This window comes from Dermochelys coriacea, chromosome 1, assembly GCF_009764565.3.
Source record: "Dermochelys coriacea isolate rDerCor1 chromosome 1, rDerCor1.pri.v4, whole genome shotgun sequence".
Classification (NCBI taxonomy): Eukaryota; Metazoa; Chordata; order Testudines; family Dermochelyidae; genus Dermochelys; species Dermochelys coriacea.
The window spans coordinates 187361494-187379814 of NC_050068.2; the positions used below are offsets into that span (position 1 = coordinate 187361494).

At 40.5% G+C, this 18321-nt stretch overlaps 1 protein-coding gene across 1 annotated transcript in view; it reads left to right on the plus strand.

Annotated features, from left to right (window-relative positions):
• DCAF6 (DDB1 and CUL4 associated factor 6) overlaps positions 1 to 18321 on the plus strand; it is a 154350-nt gene that overhangs the window by 77610 nt on the left and 58419 nt on the right. Inside the window, 5 exon segments of the mRNA XM_043510068.1 lie at positions 1216 to 1335; positions 1569 to 1811; positions 7651 to 7763; positions 7765 to 7803; positions 7805 to 7820. Of these exon segments, the coding sequence (XP_043366003.1) occupies positions 1216 to 1335; positions 1569 to 1811; positions 7651 to 7763; positions 7765 to 7803; positions 7805 to 7820 (531 nt within the window).

Genomic DNA, 18321 nt, shown 5'->3' on the forward strand with positions numbered 1-18321 from the left:
GCTCTCGTCACGCATCTTGGTTACTGCAACATCCTTTACTCTAGCTGTGACAAATGCAGTTTTGCCCCACTCATATCCATCCAGAATGCTGCTGCAAAGATCGTTTTCCTAGTCTGTCACTTTGACCACGTCACCCCTCTCTTTAAATCCTTTCACTACTCCCCCTTCTCTCACATCAAACATAAGCTACTTGTCTTCACTTTCAAGGGCTGTCATAGTCGATACCCATCCTACCTATCGTCTATTTTGCTATCAAGCTGTCAATATTCACCTCAGATTGGCTAATGATGCTAGCTTCCACTGCCCACTTGTTAAATTTTCAAACAAGCACCCTCATGCTTTCTCCCATGCTGCTTGCCACAGTTGAAAGGCACTTCCTGTAAACATTGGCAAAGCTACCTCATTATCCACTTTCAAATGCTTCCTCAAAACTCTCCTTTGTCATGGTTCGTGCAATTTTTTTTACAAGGGTTGAATTGCAAGTTTGCTGAAAACACTGCCTATCATGCTGACCAATATATTGTCTCATTGTTTCCCTGTAATCCCCCTGCTTATCTATCCATATGCTGTATTTTGTCTTATGCTTAGTCTTCATCCCAAGGGGTTAACAATCTGTGTCTTTGTTCTGTATGTATAGCATCTAGAACAATGGGGTTCTGGTGCATGACTAGTGCTTCTAGGCAATATTGTAATACAAATATGTTTAACTGTGTTCTTGAATACAGCATCTTCTAACTAGATATGTGTCAGTTGGGCAACAAGTGAAATCTGTGGAAATTTGAATTCCCTTCTGCCACTTACATTAGATAGTGGAATAATCAGTAAATCACTTTTCCTGCTTTTAAGGTATTATCTAGTAAAAATGTCTTGTTAATAATAATAAAATAATAATAATTGTTCAAATCTGAAACAGCTGACTTAACTTTTATAACAAGTGTTCAGACTGAATACAGTGGAACTCAGTTACAAAAAGTCAGATATAGGTAAACTCGAATTTAATTGTGAAGCAGAATGAAAGTTGAGGTTTTTTTAGTTTATTGCCCTGTTCAAATTGCAATACGAGTTAGAATAACTTAGTGTTACTCTGAAAAAGTGATTTCACTCCAAGGATACCAATTTGTGTAATTTCAGTACTGTGTTTTATATGGAAAAAGAAAAGCGTCTCTTGAATTCTTTACAAAATTGCAGATAATTTCAATATCTTTATTTTTACAGGGGAGCAAAGTCCTAATGTCTCTCTGATGCAGAGGATGTCAGACATGCTATCAAGATGGTTTGAAGAAGCTAGTGAAGTTGCGCAGAGCAACCGAGGACGAGGAAGATCTCGATCTAGAGGTGATAACTTATTTTAGTAAGGATAAACAGAATTATTGATAATACAAAGATTTTTTTTTAACATGAAAGAGGGGGTTGGATGTACAAGATCTTTTTGATTGGAAGCTTTCTGGGGCACAAACTGTAGTTTTAGTATATTGTACAGTACAGAACATTTTATGTTTGCAAAATATTAAATGATCATATAAAAGAGTCCTTCTGTAAATGTGCATTTGCTATTTTTTCCCCCAAAGGTGGAACCAGTCGACCAGATGCCTCCATTATTAGCAACATACCAAGTGCTGAATCAGAGACTGCAATGGAAGTGGATGGTCCTGAACAGCTTCCATCCTCTTCATCCTCTACAATGTCAGCACAAGCTCCCTCAACATCTTCCTCAGTAGAAACCCCCCCTTCCACATCCTTACTATCCTCGCCTGACAATGAACAAAGACCATCTTTGGAGGCCTCTGCTCATCCTACACTCCATCAGTCTGGTGAGGAGAAATCCACCAATATGCCATGGTTTATGAAATTACTTAAATAACAAACTACAATTTTGTTTTTGACACATTTTTGGTCATTGATTTATAGTGTTGTTGAGGTCATGCATGTCATGAATGTGGATTAGATATTTCTGTTGTTACCTGATACTCTAAAGTGTGGCTAAAAAGAAATATACTTTTGCAAAGAGAAAATCTCAAGTAGAATTACTAATCTTGTTTTTAAAAATTAATTATACTTTTTTTTGAAAAACAAAAAAACCCCAAAAAACCTATATTTTGTATTGTTTAACTGTTTTCTTCGTGGCATACAAGTCAGATACCCTACCCCTCCTGCTGAGATTTGGCTGCAGTAGCTCCAACACAATGAATAGCAAAATCTGTCATCTTTTGCTCATCAATGGAAATCCGGAATGATGCGTCCCTTTCAGCCAGTATATACACCCAGGACCTATAGAAGCCATGCCAGAATCAACTAGGGCAGTGTTGTTTTGCCTGTTGAAAGTATCTGGATGAACAGGACTCACCTTGTAGTGTATTCTGTCCCACTTAATAATTGAAGTTCTATTTCACTTTAATATTGTAACTGAAGTAGCTCCATGTCTTAAATGAAGATTGGCATCTACATTAGTGTAAATGAAAGGAGAATTTAGCCTAGTTGTTAATATAAGTGATCTTTTTGTGGGAGAGAGCTACAAGGCTGAGTCACACCCCTCTGCACCAATATGCAGAAGAGGCATTTTTTGTCCTGGATCCCTGTGGGTGCATAGTAGAAGGCCAGGGATACCACCTGCAAAAGATGTTGCCAATTACCACAATTTTCTCACAAATATCACAATAACCGGTGTGTTTCCTAGAGCCCCAGCTTCTAGAGTCATGTGAATCTCAGCTTTCCGTTTTTTTTTTTTTAAAAAGTAAGTTTCTAGTCCTTATGGCTATAGAGAGAAGCTTGAAGATGAGACCTGAGTGCACCCAAAAGTTTGAGAAACTAGAAGGAAAATAATCCCTGTCCCCCAATTATTATTTTTTAAAAATCTCATGGGTTTTTGAGGCTTGATTTGTGATTTTTTTGAAAATCTGGGGCAGGCAATACTGTGTAAGGTCCACCCTCTCTCTTCTGATACTTATTGCAGGCATTGTGTGTTGCTGTCCTTGGAGGAGATGACTGGTTCCAACTCTCCCAGGCCCTGAGTGGATGTGCTGGGATGAGGGAGAGATGAGATTTTTCCCTATCTCCCAATCTTCTTTGAGAAGCAGCCATAAGAGGAAAGAGAGAGTGCCATTCACTGTGCTATGGCTGCTGCAGTCAGACCCTCTGGGACATTATCAGAAAGGGGCAGGCCAGCACTGCTGCTTAAAAAATATGGAAGAAAGAGAAGTTAAAGATTATAAATGGATGTTTATTAAAGGTAATTTTAAAAAAAACCCAAAACTTTCAAATATACCAATATTCATCTGGTATCCCAGTTAATTTTCCCTAATAGGGAAAGTAAACAGCAACAATTTTACTCATTCCAACTGAAGTATGGTTCATCTCTCCTAATAAATGACAAAGTCAGGAACCCATTTTACTGATTATCAGGGGCTTTCAGTTACCTATAGCTTTTGCACGCAGCATATTGATGCTGATACTATACAAAGCAAGGTTTATATTCACAAATTGTCAAAAGGCCAAGGGCTCCGCTATACATAAAATGCAGCAGATTTCAGCCACCCTCATGTGTAATACAGAGAGATGGCCATCAAAGACTACAAATCCCAGTATTGATCTGGCTGTCATTTTGCTTTGTTCATTATATGTCACTGTATACTGAGGCCTGTCGTCCCCATGGCTGCACCTACTGTGTTAAAGAGAACTGCTGCAAGCTACTTTATTAAACGCTGTGAGTTGCATAATGACAACTGTTAAAGAGAATCTCCTCCTGCATTATGTAGTTCTGTACCAGCATTTTTCTGACATCTCTCCTACAGAATGCACTCTCACAAACAAATGTTTCCTTCTATATTTCTCTGAAACTTTGGGTGAAAGTTTCTCATGCCAGCATGTGGAGTCCAACTGATACCATTATTTCCCAATACATCCCCCTTCTGATGGTGTGCTCTCTCTGCACCACTTCTAATGTCAGATTTCTATCATACAGGGAACTAAGCAACCTTCACCAAAAAAATTAATAGAAGTTTGCTTCACATCAGGTTTGAAAGATCATATGACTTGAGGGCAATGGACATTTTAACTTGCTGTAATTATGTTTGAGGTCTTTGACCACAACTGTTAGGATTTCAGTTTTACGTCTTATCCAGAGACTTTACTCTTGCACTGCTCCTGACTGATATGTTCAGATGTTAGTTCAGTTATGAGTATGAAAAAATTACCACTTTTTGAATAATCAGCATCTCTCCTGCAGGAGTGATTACGGTAGTAACTTACTGGTCAGGAATAACATGATTCACTGAAATGGTAAAGTTGCACATAGATGTTGTTACAAAGAGGAGGGAGAAAAATTGTTCTCCTTAACCTTTGAGGCTAGGACAAGAAGCAATGGGCTTAAATTGCAGGCAAGGGTGGTTAGATTGGACATTAGGAAAAACTTCCTAACTTTCAGGGTGGTTAAGCACTAGAATAAATTGCCTAGGGAGGCTGTAGAATCTCCATTATTGGAGATTTTTTAATAGCAGGTTAGACAAACACCTGTCAGGAATGTTCTGCATATTATTTAGTCCTGCCATGAGTGCAGGGGACTGGACTAGATGACCCCTTGAGGTCCCTTCCAGTCCTATGATTCTGTGGCTCGTATCTACAGCTGTATCTGCTCACGCAAAAAGTGACTTGTTGAAATAAAGAACATTTGACTAATGATGTTAAATACTGAAAGATTGCTTTTAAAAAAAACAACCCAGAATAGTCCCATATTCATCAGAATTTAAAACCAAACTCTATTTGTACTTATTTTTTAATCTATTACAGATCACTTGTAGAACACCATGCCTTTAGAGTTAGTTCCACAAACATAGAAAAGATACATTCCTTGCTCGAAGGAACTTACAGTTTAAGATAGGCAAGACAGAAAAATAATGAAGGAAAGTGAATGGGAAACGTATTGTTGAAGAGAAGACAGGAAAGATTCCTAGGAGAACTTAGTTTTAAGGAGACGATTGAAGGAAGAAGAGAGCTTTTGGCAGATTGAGTTCAGAAGGGTGTTCCAGGAGCAAGAGGCAACTACAGAGAAGGCATAAAGCTGAGAAGGAGGAAGTGGTAGCAGTAAGGCAGGAGGAATGAGAGGGGGACATGGAGAGTGAGAAAGGAAAGTAGAAGGACTGTTGGATCTTGAAGGGATGGAGAATTTAAGAGACAGGGTGGTAGGCCATGCAGTGGTGTGAGTGACAGGAGAGGAAAAAGAGAGGACTGTAATAGCGGTATTTTGAATATAATGGTGAAGAGGAGGAAAGGCAAACAGAAGAAGGGTTGCAAAACCTAACGGAAGAGATGATTGGGTGGGGAGGGTTGGAAACCTTGAAAGGAAAAGCCAAAGATGATCCAGCCATCAGTTTGGAGAGGGCAATGACAGATCTTCATTTGGAAGGGACAGAAAGGTTTTAGTGAGTGTTAAGAAACTGAGGGCGATCACCATCTTGTGGACCAGGGTGACTTTCATAGAAATAGAGCATGATTCATGAGGGAACAGGAGAACGGACTACTAAGCAAATAACTTTCACTGTTCTGTTTTATAATTTGCTACATTTCTTTCAGGCACCTGAAATAACCTCCCCTTTGAAACCCAAACATTTTATTACTGTTTATTTGAATCATAATACATATTTAAATCCTTTGCATACTATGTTGTCCTCAAAGTATATCATACAATGAATGCCTGACTCCTATTTCTTGCCCTTTACATTTTGAAAAACAATCTATACAGACAATAGCCAGCACAAAAATAATACAACATGGGATCTTGTCACATTAGTCACTTCATCTGAAAATTGTTTATGTTCTGTTAGAGAAGTACAGTTGAAACCTCTCAATGTGTTTGTTGGATCATTTTTAAAGTTCCTGTAGTGAGACAAATCACTGGAAACCTTTAAATGTAAATTGAAATTAATCTTCTGTTTCTTTAAGAGGGAAATCATAGCTGATAGAGATTTTTATTGCCCTGTCACTTACATTAGTTTTGGTTTTTACTTTCTCACTCAATGGAAATGGTTCATTATTATGGTTTTAATATTAATTTTAAACTAGCGATAAATTGTAAGCTACTCAATTTATGCAACAACCCATATATAAAATGTTAATCAGACTTTATTTCCATAAACTGAGTGGCAGAGAGGACATGGACACACTGAGTGTGTCTTTGGATACATTTTCTTTGTATAGATGGTCACAATTAATTGGGACAACCATTAAATCCATAGGTTTGTCCCGATTTTAAGCAAGTTCTACCTTATTTTGAACTGAGAACGTGCCATTGGCATTTATTTTGGTTTTTTTACTCCACTTGCTGGCAAGTTGAACTTCTGCTTGAAGATGCTGACTGCTATTAAAAAGATTAGTAAAGCAGAAATTCATAGGCAGAAAATTGGTTCTTTTAAAATGTGAGGGGTAACTTTTTAATAACTTAAATAACCATGATTTCTGGGCTAAGTGGAACTGAATCCTTAAGCAAATACTGGAAACTGCAATTTTAGCCACAATTAAGAATAATTAAAAAATAATTAAAACAAACTTGGAACTTTGATTCCCAAGATACCAGGTTTTCTGTTATTTGGACAACCCCTCCTGGCATATTTGTTTTGCATGCTGGGGTTCCTTTAGGATATATATTTTCCTTTTCCTTCCTGTTACATTTCATCAATCAGCCACCAGCTGATGGTTGTAATATCCAGAAGTGGTGATAGACAAGGGACACTGGAACCCAAGACCAAAGGAAACCTGAATAGAGCAAGGGAAGGAGGAGAAAAAATTAGACTCCTGGGTAGTAATGATTGATTTCAGCAAGTACCAGTGAATCAGAGATGGGACTGGTACCTGAAGGAAAAGGTTGTAGCTGACAATAGTAGGAAGAGGGCAAGTGAGAATAGTTACGTATTTAAAATGGTATCTAAAGAGAGATTATTGCTAAGAGGCCAGTAGCAGGAAACCTTGGTGATCCTTTTTGAGCTACCTCTTTATGGACCTAGTTAGCACTGTTTCCAGTTTTTTTTTAAAAGGTTCATATTTGAGAGTGTATAATTGAAGGCTACCAGAAAATAGTTGACAATATTAAAAATTGTTGTTTCTTGCTTGGACATCTGTCCCCTCTGTCCATAACCCGTTCTCAGGTTGTTGGGTTTTTCCTTTTGGCAGTGGGATTATATAACTATTTGGTTAAATGACATTTTAAAATAAAACCATTAAAATAAGTGTCTTTGAAGTTTTAGCTCATGGATTAAGGTTGCATAACTTTTTCCACTTACCAAGAGTATTGATTTGGTTAGGCATACCAGGAACATGTCAAAAGATGAATTTAAGGTTTTTGTTCTTATTTTAAATCTATCTTGGTATATTTCATTTTTAATTTCTTCAGTTAATCACTTAAATAGTGGGGGTATGGAGAAGGGCATGTAGCATGAAAACTGAACTTCATATGTCCTGTGATTCATACATTTAGAAAGGGAAAAACCCAAATTTAATATTTTGTTTATGCTTCTAATTATTGCACTTTAATAAGGTGCCATATAAAAGAAATACTTTGCTTTTATTCCTTGTAGTATCTGTTGCTTTGCTCTTCAGTCATTTGTTCTTTTATCATATGTTCCTGCCTTTTTCTTTTACACCTTTTTTTTCCCTATTTGTCAGAATTTTTGGCGCCTGAGTTAGCTATACTCCGTAGGGGCCTGCAGCGACTGAGGCTTAAGAAGGCTGAACAACAAAGACAGCGAGAGCTAGCTGAGGGTTCAGCACCACAGTCCCTCCACCTCTGATCAGTCTTCCCCTAAGGGCTCCTCACAGGGACCCTCAGACTTCAGGTTGTCATTTGTCAAGGTTTCATTGTCAAGCACCCGATGTAGTTATAGTTTGTGCTGCTATTGTTTGCTGAGATGCTTCCTCTTTAGAACAAAACAGTTAATGCACTTGCTGCTTATTTTTACCTTGCGTGTGGTGGTGTTATCACAATTTAGATACACACTAATGGCAGCATTACTATATTTTATTTTCCTAATATTGTTGTGATACATAGTACATTAAGTACCGGTAGGTATGAATAAGTAGGCTACAGCAAATTTTGCCCAATAGGTCACAACTTTCCAGAAGAAGCTGAGCACGGCAATAACCAGAAATTGAGTTGTTTGAGCAGCACTTGTTAGAAAAGTGAATATGTGAAAGTTACTGTCATCTAGATGGAGTACACTGGACTCTCGCTAGAACGCGCGTCTATATAGCATGAATTTGCATATAACGTGGTTGCGGCCATGGATTCCAAATTTAATTACTTTAATTGCAGTTCATTTTAACGCGGTCCCCACTATAACGCGGTTACTGCGAATGGATCCCAAATCCCGTTCTAGCAAAAGATCGGTGTACGTTGGCACATAACCACCCAGGGCTACATCTTCATATTAAAAGGACTGTGTCGTGAGTCATGTTAAGACTCTATTGGCTACATTCTGGCTTACTGGCACTAAACAATTTCACAGTAATGATGAAGTAAACAGCATATGTAATATTTTGCTTCACTAAAATTTCCTTCAGAATAAGCATTTGCGCTATGCTCATTGTAAATGCCTCTAATAAAGGCTGCTATATCTTGGCTTCCAGCCTTTTCCTTTTAAATTATTCCATATCTTAAAATAGACAAAGCGATGCAGAACTGGAGTAAGATGGTTGACTGGCAGATCAATAAGTATAGTTGGATATAAAATGTTCATTATACTGATGTAAATTTTTGACAGACATAACAAGAAATGAAAAGATCTGTCTTCCAGTTCTATCTTACAGGAATCACGCACCATGTACAATTGGTGCCATTCATTTATTTATGGGAATATTGGAGTTGGAATAAACCTTGAAGGCCTTGCTGTCGTCAACTCAAGAAATACCTATTCACCTGATTTTGTCTAAAATTCTCAGTCACAGAAATAAATAGAAGTTAATAGCTGTTATGAATAGAGTCTGTTCACTAGAAAGATGCTGTAATTGTGAACTTGTGCATATGCAGCCTTAACTTGCCATTCCTGAATCATGAATGCTAACTTCTCTTAATATATTGTATTTTTGCATGGACTCTCCTTTTTCTATTTCTTAGAGCCAATTATGTCACCCATATTCATCTTGAATAGCACGTTGCTCCATCAGTAGTTCCAGTGAAACTATGAGTAGAGGTTACACAATCTGGTCTTTAATCTTTAGCATTTGCTTAGAGTATTTGGGTAGGTGGCATCAAAATATCAGAAGCAAAATCAGGTTTATGTTCTTTGATGCTGAACAAGATGACTCATGCACAAAACGGTGTACAGTGCCAGATCAAATGGAAAATTTTTATGAACCTCTTCTCTCCTTGTGTTTGAATGAGGCATGGCTTACTACTTTCATACTATGATCTTTAATTAGTTATGCATGCAAGCGCAGTGTAGCCCTCTATCATTTAGAGTGTTGAAATTTTTAAAAAGTTCCAGCATTTAACTAGTTCACAAAGCCCAAACTCCTAACTCATCGTAAATTATGGAACTCTTAATTCAGCCCAATCAAAAACTATTTTTACAGGAACACAGACACCTTTCTTCCTGAAAAAAAGAAAAGGAGTACTTGTGGCACCTTAGAGACTAACAAATTTATTAGAGCATAAGCTTTCGTGAGCTACAGCTCACTTCATCGGATGCATTTGGTGGAAAAAACAGAGGAGAGATTTAGATACACACACACCCACAGAGAACATGAAACAATGGGTTTATCATACACACTGTAAGGAGAGTGATCACTTAAGATAAGCCATCACCAGCAGCAGGGGGGGGAAAGGAGGAAAACCTTTCATGGTGACAAGCAAGGTAGGCTAATTCCCGCAGTTAACAAGAATATCAGAGAATATCAAAAAGCACAAGAACAAATCTGCACAGACACACCCCTGGAGCCCCGACCTGGGGTATTCTATCTGCTTACCCAAGATCCATAAACCTGGAAATCCTGGACGCCCCATCATCTCAGGCATTGGCACCCTGACAGCAGGATTGTCTGCTATGTAGACTCCCTCCTCAGGCCCTTCGTTAGCAGCACTCCCAGCTATCTTCGAGACACACCGATTTCCTGAGGAAACACAGTCCATTGGTATCTTCCTAAAAACACCATCCTAGCCACTATGGATGTAGAAGCCCTCTACACCAACATTCCACACAAAGATGTTAGAGCATAAGCTTTCGTGAGCTACAGCTACTTCATCGGATGCTGTAGCTCACGAAAGCTTATGCTCTCATAAATTTGTTAGTCTCTAAGGTGCCACAGAGTACTCCTTTCTTATTTGCGAATACAGACTAACACGGCTGCTACTCTGAAACACACAAGATGACTACAAGCCGTCAGGAACAGTATCCCCGATACTGTCACGGCTAACCTGGTGGCTGAACTTGTGACTTTGTCCTGACCCATAACTATTTCACATTTGGTGACAATGTATACCTTCAAATCAGCGGCACTGCGATGGGGTACCCGCATGGCCCCACAGTATGCCACATTTTTATGGCTGACCTTAGAACAACGCTTCCTCAGCTCTCGTCCCCTAATGCCCCTACTCTACTTGCGCTACATTGATGAACATCTTCATCATCTGGACCCATGGGAAAAGAACACTCTTGAGGAATTCCACCATGATTTTCAACAATGTCCATCCCACCATCAACCTCAGCCTGGACCAGTCCACACAAGAGATCCACTTCCTGGACACTACGGTGCTAAAAGCGATAGTCACATAACACCACCCTGTATCGGAAACCTACTGACCGCTATCCTACCTACATGCCCTCTAGCTTTCATCCAGATCATACCACTCGATCTATTGTCTACAGCCAAGCGCTACGATATAACTGCATTTGCTCCAACCCCTCAGACAGAGACAAACACCTACAAGATCTCTATCATGCATTCCTACAACTACAATACCCACCTGCTGAAGTGAAGAAACAGATTGACAGAGCCAGAAGAGTACCCAGAAGTCACCTACTACAGGACAGGCCCAACAAAGAAAACAACAGAACGCCCCTAGCCATCACCTTCAGCCCCCAACTAAAACCTCTCCAACGCATCATCAAGGATCTACAACCTATCCTGAAGGACGAGCCATCACTCTCACAGATCTTGGGAGACAGACCAGTCCTTGCTTACAGACAGCCCCCCAATCTGAAGCAAATACTCACCAGCAACCACACACCACACAACAGAACCACTAACCCAGGAACCTATCCTTGCAACAAAGCCCGTTGCCAACTCTGTCCACATATCTATTCAGGGGATACCATCATAGGGCCTAATCACATCAGCCACACTATCAGAGGCTCGTTCACCTGCGCATCTACCAATGTGATATATGCCATCATGTGCCAGCAATGCCCCTCTGCCATGTACATTGGCCAAACTGGACAGTCTCTACGTAAAAGAATGAATGGACACAAATCAGACGTCAAGAATTATAACATTCAAAAACCAGTTGGAGAACACTTCAATCTCTCTGGTCACTCGATCACAGACCTAAGAGTGGCTATCCTTCAACAAAAAAGCTTCAAAAACAGACTCAAACTAGAGACTGCTGAATTGGAATTAATTTGCAAACTGGATACAATTAACTTAGGCTTGAATAGAGACTGGGAATGGATGAGTCATTACACAAAGTAAAACTATTTCCCCATGGTATTTCTCCCTCCCACCCCACCCCCCACTGTTCCTCTGATATTCTTGTTAACTGCTGGAATTAGCCTACCTTGCTTGTCACCATGAAAGGTTTTCCTTCTTCCCCCCCCTGCTGCTGGTGATGGCTTATCTTAAGGGATCACTCTCCTTACAGTGTGTATGATAAACCCATTGTTTCATGTTCTCTGTGTGTGTGTATATAAATCTCACCTCTGTTTTTTCCACCAAATGCATCCGATGAAGTGAGCTGTAGCTCACGAAAGCTTATGCTCTAATAAATTTGTTAGTCTCTAAGGTGCCACAAGTACTCCTTTTCTTTTTGCGAATACAGACTAACACGGCTGCTACTCTGAAATCTTTCTTCCTGAAGAAACTATTTACCTGCCAAATTTCAACTTTCTATCCCTCTTTACCCCTTGTCTTCTCTCCCCCCAGTTTTGGCACTTTTGTAAGTGGAATAACATTTCTTTTCAGTTTTTCCTTTTTAAAAAAGATCACTCTTTGGGCAGTGACTGAGCCTAGAATGTTCATTGTGAAAGATAAATATTTAGAAAGCTATACACTACTGAAAGCAAGATCATAGAATGGAAATACTCTGACAACATTAGCTATGGCTGTGGTTAGTGCTCTAGTTAGAATATGTAGATATTGAATTTAGCATAGTTGCTAGCATTGGAAACTCTTTTCCAGAAACAATTTTCAAATGGGTTGGAAGTTGGAGACTCCAGACCCTGGGGGACTGTGTATACATTCTGATGTTGCTGCTGACACCAGTGGCTGCATCCTTGCATGTGGAAAAAGGCCAGTAGAGCAGGGAAGACAATGGTAACCACAAGTAGTGGTCTCTGCCCTGTGGCAAGAACTCAATAGCTACTCCTGACAAGGGCAAAAATCTTGTTGGCTGTTGTGCTTGTGAAAAGAGAATGCAATGCTTTCCATTATTCCTCTGATGGACTGAACATCAAGCTTTATTGACCCAAAAGACACACATTGACAGATAAAGCCAAAGCTAACATTTTTGTTCTGGGTCAATAAGTATTGATACTAATTGAGAGATGAAGTGTGGGATTTTCAGAAACAGAGTGCTAGGCTAGCTTTACTCACATTAATATCAATGATAAAATTCCTATTGACTTCAGTGTACGAAAAGTTAGGCAAGGACTCGGCTTTTGAAATTCCCATCTGGAGGTTGATGTATGTATTACTATTACTTTGAGTATGTGTCAGTGTGGATCAACATTCCTTGTAAGCTACACAGCCATGCAACAATCTTGTATATACAGCACAGGTCAGAAAACATGCTGCTATGTTTCTTCTGTGGGGCCACAGCAGGGGTGTGGTGTGGTCCTTTAAGAACCTGCTCTGCTCATTGTCCCCCCCCGCCCTTGACAGTGCATGCAGCTGTGCCTTTTCACTGATGGGGGGGTAGGGGAGATGGTGGAAGTGCTTCTAGTATCAGGGACACAGTTTGGGTGTCCCTTGTGCAGGACCCCAGGTGAGCAACCTGGCTGAGCTCTGTGATGGCTAATCAGGTCAGCGGAAGACATCCCCCCCGCCACCACTTGCCCACCTGGCAGTTCAGTACAAGGAATGTGACCATTGCTGCTGCTGAAAGGTGAACTTTGGCCAGAGCCCCTTTGTGAGAACAACTGGCAGGGGGAGGTCTGAAACCCTGGCCTGGAGGAGGTGTGGTCTCATGCCACAGACTCCTGGCCAGGCTCCTAAGATGACGGCTGTGGAGAAAATTCTGGGGACAGGGACCTGTGTGAGAGACTGGGGAGGACACTTTAGGATAGCTTCTCCTGCACACGTTTCCCATTCCCAACCCTACCTGTACACATCCCTCAGTGTTTTGTTTAAAAAAAAAAAAAAAAAAAAAGGTTGTGGTGGAGAAAGCTTGCGCAAAGACAAAAATGTAGTGCTTAGTGGAGTTTGTAGCCCACTCAGTACAAAAAAATTTAGAGAGAACATTGGTGTAGATTCCACTGTAGGTGTGCATACATATGAGACTGGAGATTTTTAAGTATCCATTGGGGTTGTGCTTGTGCCCTGTGTCGTCTCATGCTCCCATGCTAGGAAATCAAGAGTGGAGAGGTTTTGATCCTCCCATAGTTCCCTCTTACTGCATGTAGCAGCAAGATGGAATCTTGGTGAGTGATCCCCTAGTTCTTAGCTTCATCTAAATGTGACTACAAATCTTCTGAATTCTTCAAAACTCCTTTGATAACATCTGTCTTTGACCAGTGTGATCATATTGATGCATCTTGACCAATTATTGTCGTCTAGACACAGCTGTACAGACCTAGAGACATACAGACCTGTTGAATAGGTCCCACTGTCCATCTTCCCTATTCTTCTTCATGGACCTTTCTCACAAAAGCTTGTTGCAATCAGAACTGGCCTCATTTTCTCATGTAGGAGCTGTAGAGAAGGTTCCAAAGGAATTCAAGGGAAGGGCTTCTACGCCTGGTATTTCCCAATCCCAAAGAAGAAAGGAGGTCTTTGTCCTATCCGATATCTAAGGAGACTCAACAAATACATATGCTATCTCAGGTTAAGTATTAACTTGTCTCCATCATCCCATCTCTCCAAATTAAAGACTGGTTCATGTCTCTTGACTTGCAGGATACATACTTTCATATCACATCTATCTGGGCCACAGGATGTACCTCAAATTCACAATAGGGCCCAACTGTCTTCCTTCGAATGGTGGTACCTATGTGTAGTCCACTGTCATCACACAGGCACTCCATGTGCCTGAGGCAGAAGATTTTTACTAGCAGAGTCTTAGTCCTCACCTGTGCCCTTCTTTTCCTCATGCTTTAACCAATGTTATAAGGGGTGATGTCGATCAGCGCCCTCCCCAGTTCCTTTCTGCCACTGCATGGCCTGAGATGAAAGCCTTCTCTGTCCATGAAGTTCCTCTTCAGTGTTTTTCCTGTAAATATCGTAAAGATAGTTCTTATTAGATCACTTTTAGTGGTGGCTTTTATGGTATCTAGCTAGTTAAGATTCAGGGGTTCCTCCCCAACTTTCCCTCTTCTCCCTCATATAGAGTGACTATTATGCCCAAATTTCCAGGCTTAAAGAATGGTAGTTCCTGCGTCAGGGCTTTCCTGATCAGCAATGACTATCTGAAGTGTTTCTGGCTGCCTTGGAGAATGTCCCACACTTTGAAGTCTAGTATTAGTTGATCTTTCCAGCTGGATCCTCCATGTACAGGAGTATAGATTTAGAAAACATCTGGTAGATCATGCAATAAGGCCTCAGTCTGACCTTGGCCAGCAGAAACCCCCGTACAACGGAAGAGATGCTTAGGAGCCTGCCTCCTAGTACTATGACCTCTGACATGGGTGACAGGAATAAAGCCAAGGCCGCCTCCAGGCTCACGTGAAGGTAGGAAACACCTCAGAACCTAGAGAGAAATCCACTGCCATGTCCCAACAAAGAGGCATCAGCAGTGGCCTGGTCTGTCTTACCACCAGCTCCAGATGATGCATAGGGAGAACAGTCCCTCAACCCTCCGCAAGTTGGAGACAGATATATGACCCCAGAGGCATTATCATTTTTTCCAATCCTGAGTTTCCCCATTTTATTAGATGCAGTCTTTACTAAGTTGATCCTGACTCCATCAGTCCAGGGATGGTATGAAAGGAGAAGCTCATTCCTATCCCATCCACTGGCTGTGGGACTCAGCATCCACGGTTTCTGAACGCATTGCTGTTTGAAGTAGCATCTACCTTTTTCGTCCTCAGGGGTAGTTGGATGTCACTGAGGGACCCTCAGAGACAGAATGTTAGCCAACAGAAGATTCAGATTTTCCTCGGCACTCTCAGAATCTCACAAGACGAGGTACCTTTGCACTGATATTTGATTCCCCTCTCGTCTTATTGGGGCGATGGGATTCGTACAAATGCTACACCAAATCAGTATATGCCCATCGAAAGTTACAACATCTTTCTCTCAGAGAGGAGCTTGAACTTTCTCAGGAGCCCGTGAAAGAGGAGGGAGAAGAGCTGGATCCAGCTGTACTGTTGGTCTCAACAGAAATAACTTCATCTCCAGCCTCGCATTCTCCACCTGATGACTACAGGCAGTTTCAGGACTTAAGGAGGGTTGCTGACACACTCTAGGTCCCGCTGGAAGAGATACCTCACAAGCCCCTGGGTATCTTTGAGTGTTGGGCCAAATAAGGTATTAATGAAGTCATATTGGAGCCCGCCAAAGCTGTCTGGCATATGCCAGTAATGTGCTCCACTCCTAAGAGGTCATGTACTATGTTTAAGGGCTTGTTTTGTTTAATAACAATAAATTGTATATGGTATTTTGTGGTTTAATTAAGATACTTGTACCAGACAAGGGCACAGAGTTTTTATTTCTACATCCTGTCCCAAATTCTTTAGCTGTAACAAGCTACAACTGAAAAGAGTAGGTAACATCAATCATACTCTGCTTCTTCTGCCAGGGAGGCTAAATATTTGGAATGCCTTGGGAGAAAGGTCTTTATCTCAACCATCCTGCAGTTCTGGATTGTTTATTACTAGGCATTAATTTTGTAAATGTGACTTGGTAAATTTGGTGAATTGCAGCAATTAATCAACAATCTCCCACAGAGGGATAGAGCACTTTTTCAAGCTCTTATTGAGGAGGGTAAGTTGGCTGCATTCTCTCCATGTCACGGTAAATTCAGCTGACACAGCCTCGCAATCAATGGCAATGGCTATCATTGCTTGTCAAGAATCCTGGCTTCATTCATTGAGATTTCACAGGGAAGTTCAGTCTACAATGGAGGACAGGTGGTAACTTTGATAACTATTCAGTGAAAACATGAAATTGTTTTGATTTAGGTGGGAAATCTCTTCCCTCTTGAAGGCAAGAGCTATATATTTTCAATACTTCCTGCTTCTGGGTGGACATGCAATACTGAGTGGACATGTATTCTCTTGATATCTTGGCACTTCAGGATCCTGGTGGTGCACAAAAATGGGGGTGGGGTGGGGTATCTAGTTTGCATATTAATTCAAGCTCAGCAGTTTCTCGCTGGAGTCTATTTTTGAAGCTTTTCTGCTGCAAAATTGCCACCCGGAAGTCTTTTACTGAGTGGCCAGAGAGGTTGAAGCGTTCTCCTACCGGTTTTTGAATGTTATGATTCCTGATGTCAGATTTGTGTCCATTTATTCTTTTGATACCATTCTAGATACCATTAACTTGGGTTTGAATAGAGACTGGGAGTGGCTGGGTCATTACACATATTGAATCTATTTCCCCATGTTAAGTATCCTCACACCTTCTTGTCAACTGTCTAAATGGGCCATCTTGATTATCACTACAAAAGTTTTTTTTCTCCTGCTGATAATAGCTCATCTTAATTAATTAGCCTCTTACAGTTGGTATGGCTACTTCCACCTTTTCATGGGGTGTGTGTGTGTGTCTTCTTACTATATGTTCCAGTCTATGCATCCGATGAAGTGGGCTGTAGCCCACGAAAGCTTATGCTCAAATAAATTTGTTAGTCTCTAAGGTGCCACAAGTACTGCTGCTCTTTTTGCGGATACAGACTAATACATCTGCTACTCTGAAACCTTACACGCAAAAAGCACCTTTGAAGAAGCAGTGAGAGATAAAAAGGCATCTTTTAAAAAGTGGAAGTCAAATCCTAGTGAGGTAAATAGAAAGGAGCATAAACACTGCCAAACTAAGTGTAAAAATTTAATAAGAAAAGCCAAAAAGGAGTTTGTAGAACAGCTAGCCAAAAATCAAAAGATAATAACAAAATGGTTTTTTTAAGTACATCAGAAGCAGGAAGCCTGCTAAACAACCTATGGGGCCCCTGGACGATCGAGATACAAAAGGAGCACTTAAAGATGACAAAGTCATTGCAGAGAAACTAAATGAATTCTTTGCTTCAGTCTTCATGGCTGAGGATGTTAGGGAGATTTCCAAACCTGAGCTGTCCCTTTTAGGTGATAAATCTGAGGAATTGTCACAGATTGAAGTGTCATTAGAGGAGGTTTTTGAATTAATTGAGAAACTTAACAGTAACAAGTGACTGGGACCAGATGGTATTCACCCAAGTGTTCTGAAAGAACTCAAATGTGAAATTGCGGAACTATTAACTATGGTTTGTAACCTGTCCTTTAAATCAGCTTCTGTACCCAATGACTGGAAAAAGCTAATGTAACGCCAATATTTAAGAAGGGCTCTGGAGGTGATCCTGGCAATTACAGACCGGTAAGTCTAATGTCAGTATTGGGCAAACTGGTTGAAACAATAGTAAAGAATAAAATTGTCTGACGCATAGAAGAACATAAATTGTTGGGCAAAAGTCAACATGGTTTCTGTAAAGGGAAATCATGTTTTACTAACCTGTTAGACAGGTTTCAGAGTAGCAGCCGTGTTAGTCTGTATTCGCAAAAAGAAAAGGTACTTGTGGCACCTTAGAGACTAACAAATTTATTTGAGCATAAGCTTTCGTGAGCTACAGCTCACATCGGATGTATTCAGTGGAAAATACAGTGGGGAGATTTATATACATAGAGAACATGAAACAATGGGTGTTATCATACAGACTGTAACCAGAGTGATAACTTAAGGTGAGTAATTACCAGGAGGGGGGGAGGGGGGAAGGGGACGGGG